At 36.8% G+C, this 5,000-nt stretch overlaps 1 protein-coding gene across 1 annotated transcript in view; it reads right to left on the reverse strand.

The window, feature by feature from the left end:
* LOC110049247 (neuroplastin-like) overlaps positions 1–5,000 on the reverse strand; it is a 25,403-nt gene that overhangs the window by 18,471 nt on the left and 1,932 nt on the right. The window contains exons 2-3 of the mRNA XM_089295512.1: positions 4,329–4,535; positions 1,553–1,711 (exon numbers count right to left, since the gene is read on the reverse strand). Coding sequence (XP_089151638.1) covers positions 1,553–1,711; positions 4,329–4,535 — 366 coding nt within the window. The remainder of the gene's footprint in view (positions 1–1,552; positions 1,712–4,328; positions 4,536–5,000) is intronic.

Here is a 5,000-nt window from a genome sequence, read left to right on the forward strand (position 1 = left end):
ATATCAGATGGAAATAACAACATACATGTTGACAAAATATACAACAGATTGAAAGCTAGATGATTTCAGTTAACCCAGCACACAAAAACTGGAGAAAGTTGTAAATTGCCCGAGAGGGAAAAGACAGGGCTAAAAAAAAACCCGCCCAGTCATCCAGGACAGTACATGTAGATTTTCCACTCTGGCAAGTATAAACTTTCTCTCCTCACTTACCCCATGGGCAAGAGTTAAGGTAAGCCTCCTCTGACTTCAGTTTTGATAAAGATTGAAACGAGTAAATTTTAGGCACATGGGTAATCAAGTGTTTAGCGTAAGTTTGAAGAAAATTACAATTTTAAAGTGTTGTTTTGTTGATTAAGTGACGCACGACTCACAGTTCAGAAGTGGTTACCTAGCACATGTATCAAAATCTGCCCTGATCAAATTTCTTTCCAGGATTAAAAATAGCTGTGAAAGAAAATTATGACGATCACTGCACTATTTATACACAGTATCTTTTGCAAACGTGAAGGCCGATAAATTTACAGAAGACGTTTGATGCTTTAATATTTCCTTTTTTTCACCGTTATTGTATAGCACAAGCAATCAAACAAAACAATTTTGTTCTATAAATTATTTCTAGCTCATCTGGGACTTCTGGACACCCGCGCTTTGGGAAGAGAAATTGCAAACCAAGCGTTAAATTTTATTCTCCACATGATGAGCGACAAAAGTGACAAAATAAATAAACAAGGCATTTTGAAGGAAGTTGAAAACAGCTGGAACGAGAGAGGTAAGTATTTGACAGTCTTGTCAATTGTCTTCTCTGGCATCGGTAAAAAAATTCCATCCTACTGCATCATTTGAAAGCGTTATTTCTTATAATTTATTGTTTTATTTGAAACTGCAAAACTATTTTTGCAAATAAATTAAAGCAAAATGGTAACTAACAAAAAAGAATGAATTAGAAAAAAAAGAATTAGAAACTTCCCAGCATTGTCTGTTGTCTTTTTTACAGCACTGTTTGAAAGCCCTGTCATGGTTATTACATTTTGTAGCTGATTTCTCGAAAAGCAAATCATTTTGTTAGTGGTTGAATGAATCAAAATAAAATGGTACATTGTATGTTTACAAGTAACCACTGCAATATTCAGCCAGTTTGAAAGAGAGAGGGCTTATCTGCTTCTTGAAAACACATGACATTCATACCGGATGTACCAAGCTTGTGAATACATGTACATACATGTACTAATGCTATAACATGAAGTCAAAATGCAGTCTAACGCTGTAAAACGCGCATGAATGCGTTATTAACGCAAATTCTGCTTCACTTAGTTCTGAGTGGTACTGTACACAGCTGTACAGTGTATATAGATATTGGTTTGTTCTCATACATGTACATGTATGATAAGTCTATAAAAGAGTGAATTCCTTTCAGCTCATTTTCTTGTTAATACCACATACATGTAAAAGAAAACTAAGGAAATTTTTCTGAGTGGTCTACATATTTCTCTTATTGGCAAGAAAACATTAAAATAATAGAAACTACAGTTAACAAGTGTGTATGACTTACTTGTGATGACACTAACACTAAAGCCATGTCTCGCCTTCTCCAGCGCTTCACCCTCCACAAAACCATGACACTCATAGCTTCCCAGGGAACCATACAGACTGTCATCAGCCAATGTTACATTTCTCATGAACATGGTGGTAAAAATCTTGGTTTTACCATCTGCAAATTAAGTGTTAAAGGTCTTAACTGGGAATGCAGACTGTCGGAGTTGAGTTAAGTTTGTGACAAGCAACATCAATAAGCTCAGTCCATAATAGAAAGCTGGTGCTACATTTGAGCTTGTGCTTGGAATTTCGGATGCTTACATGTTCACGCAACTTTCAGGTGATGTTTATTGTTTTACATGACATATCCAGTATTTTGAAGTTGTACTGACAGTGTCAAATGGAGAATGCAGAGTCTGAGTCTACAAGGCTGACATGTGTAAAGGATATTTTAGTCTACTCTTCATGTACACAAATGGATGGAACTTCATCGGTAATACTACACTGTACATGTACAGTACATAGTTTAAGCACACCATGACAACAGTGGCAATAAGAATGCCACCAAACAAAAGCTTAAATAATTAATGAGCAGAACAATGGCCATGCATGTACATGCATGTTATAAATTGTTGTACATTTCCTAGCCTTCCTCTGCAAAACAACAAAGGCTCATGATCAAGTCCTGTGTACATTGCATCTTGGAGAACATGAACCATGGCAGCTAATTTTCCATATTGTACATTTCCAAAAAATATCCATACCCCCACCACAAAGGGAATTTCCATTTTCTAAACACAAAAATAACCCCCTCCCAACCCCTCTGGAAATTCCAAGATTATTATGGACACCCCCCATACCCTCTGGAAAAGTCTGTTGAAGTTGAAGTAAACACTCCAAACACTAGGCAGTTTGCTTTGCAAGTCACTCCTGTTTACTCTTGATCTATCGTAACATCTGACAATATGTTCTAAGGAATCATGAGACAATTTTTAAAACATGCTTTACAAGTAAAAAGATAACAATTAATGGTAACTTGTCAAATTACCTTCCTTTATCACTACGTCCCTTTGTAAATGTGGTACCATTTCCATTGAAAGACCAATAAGTTGTGTGTTTTGAAATTGACACCATACTTTTATCATGAACATGATCACTAACACACTCATGAAGCAAAATTACAAACAAATGGACAGATATAAACACAGGGCTCGAAATTAACTTTTTTGTTTGGGAGCTAGCTGGCGACTAACAGAAAAATTTTGGTCACCAGATCATAAATTTTGGTCGCCAACTTATTTTATATATAACTTGCACATGAACACGATTTTGTACGCTACTTTGCATGCAAGAAAAGTCACAATTGAAGAGTGAAACAATTAGAAACAATAAGAGTAACACTTAGTTGTAAAGCTACCATTGTTCTCAGGTGATATGTCTCTGGTCCGAAGGTGATGGTTGTCTCCATAGTTGTTTTAAATGAAGCGATGTATAAAACATTTTAAGTCTGTGGTTGTCATTGTGAGACAAACACGGGTCCTTGCATATTGTCCCTTTGCTACTTCTCTGAAATGCTGTTCTTTATTTTCGACTTGCTTTCCTCAAAGGATTCAAAGTTTGGATTAACCTTTTGGCTGAATCTTCATTCCCCTGCACCTAAAAACTCACGTAGTTTCTTCAACTGATTGGTATCTGCCACCATTTTCACGGCAAATGAAAAGCACATGGTGTTGAAGTGTGCCTGCCATCCCAGTTTCGGAAGAAACCACTGAAACAATATAGCGTGCTGTGAATGCAGTAACGACATGTTGAAATCATTCAATTTTTTCGATTATCTTGTAATATTCAGACATTATTCTACTGGGGACAGAAAGGTGAGTTGTATACTAGCTACCATATCTGATTTATTTCCTAATATAAAGACTGAAAAACAAAAGTTGTGTCATGGTTTTCTTTAGTTATCGGACAAAATGCAAGTCGCCAGCTTGCGACCAGTTCTGAAAATTTAGTCGCTAGTGCTCAATTTTTGGTCGCATTTGCAACCAGTGAGTCACAATTTCCAGCTCTGAAACAAGAGCACAAAATTCTTAAGTTTCTGTAATCATAACATCATTATTTTCTACCATCATAAAAAAAAAAAATTTTCACAAAAGAAATCAACTGCCACACGACAGCTTTGAAGAGCCATGTGAAAAACAAACTTATCTAGGCTAGTCACCAGTGCTTTTTGGTCCATAAAGTGACTTCATGTAGACTACTAACAAGTAATGGCGACCATGTCCACGAAACAGCATGTTTGTGGTATTTGTTAGCTTCCAAAGTGCTTTTTGAAGAAAGAAAAATTTATTTCAAATATAATGCGGTTCAAATACAAGTATTCAAGCTCCTAGTTTTTGATGTGGAAGATCTACTTGGTACGTAAGAAAGGATTTTTCAACAGCTAGATCAATAAAGTCTGCATGCGAGCCAAGTGGCCCATCAGACCGGAGCTTATCCCGGTTTCTGTAGCTAGATCAATACATGAATCTATATTGAATCAAAGGGCATCTGGAAACTAAATCAACCATGCAGCCCCCCTCCCCTCCAGAATTTCCTGGATCTCTGACCCCCCACCCCATTTGGAATTTCCAATTCTCTCCTTGGTGGGGGGTATGGATATTTTCCGGAACCACACATTGCCTGTTTGAACATTAATGTCGGAACTCTTCAAGAGAAGGCTACATGTACACTGTGGGCTATCATGTACACAAACCTCAACACGATACAGGTACAAGTATATATGCAGTACTTACCTTCCTTTTTGCTTCGGTTGGTAAAGTATAAGTTGTCATCAGGTTTTAGTTCTACAAAGCGATTAAACCTATTTCTCCTCATAAATTTGATTTTCTCAGGAACAAGGATTCCTTCCGCATCAAAAGCAACACAAGTGACCTGTGCTGGAGTGAACTCTAATGGATAGATGTTCTCTGGAAAAGGCTCCACAATTCCAAAGGCAGAATCTGAAAGCATCGGACAAGAAAGATTAAAAGTAAAGTTAATCGACGTTTAGAAGCATCAAGCATCATTCTCAAGATTGAAATTGTAAATGTCAACACCAAAGTTGTTTGAAATGGATTGCATTCCAATATGCATGAAGTACATGTATGTACATGTACTAATCATCAGAGAATAACTTCTTGTGGATTGAGTCAGACTACACGTTAAGTGATGGCGTTAGTTTTTTTACGAATGAAAATGCAGTTATTGATTTAGTTGGAGGACCAGACTTCATTTACCATGCACTGATACAAGTAATAGGGCAGACATTCCTTAACTTCAGTCAATATCCCTTTAGCTTGATGCACATCTAAATTACATAATTTTTGCAAATTGACAATTACATTGATTTAAATGAATGTAAACCCTGATCACAGAGAGAGAGAGAGAGAGAGAGAGAGAGAGAGAGAGAGAGAGAGAGAGAGAGA

Source organism: Orbicella faveolata, unplaced genomic scaffold (genome assembly GCF_042242905.1).
Source record: "Orbicella faveolata isolate gen_17 unplaced genomic scaffold, um_ofav_v1 contig_26, whole genome shotgun sequence".
NCBI lineage: Eukaryota > Metazoa > Cnidaria > Anthozoa > Scleractinia > Merulinidae > Orbicella > Orbicella faveolata.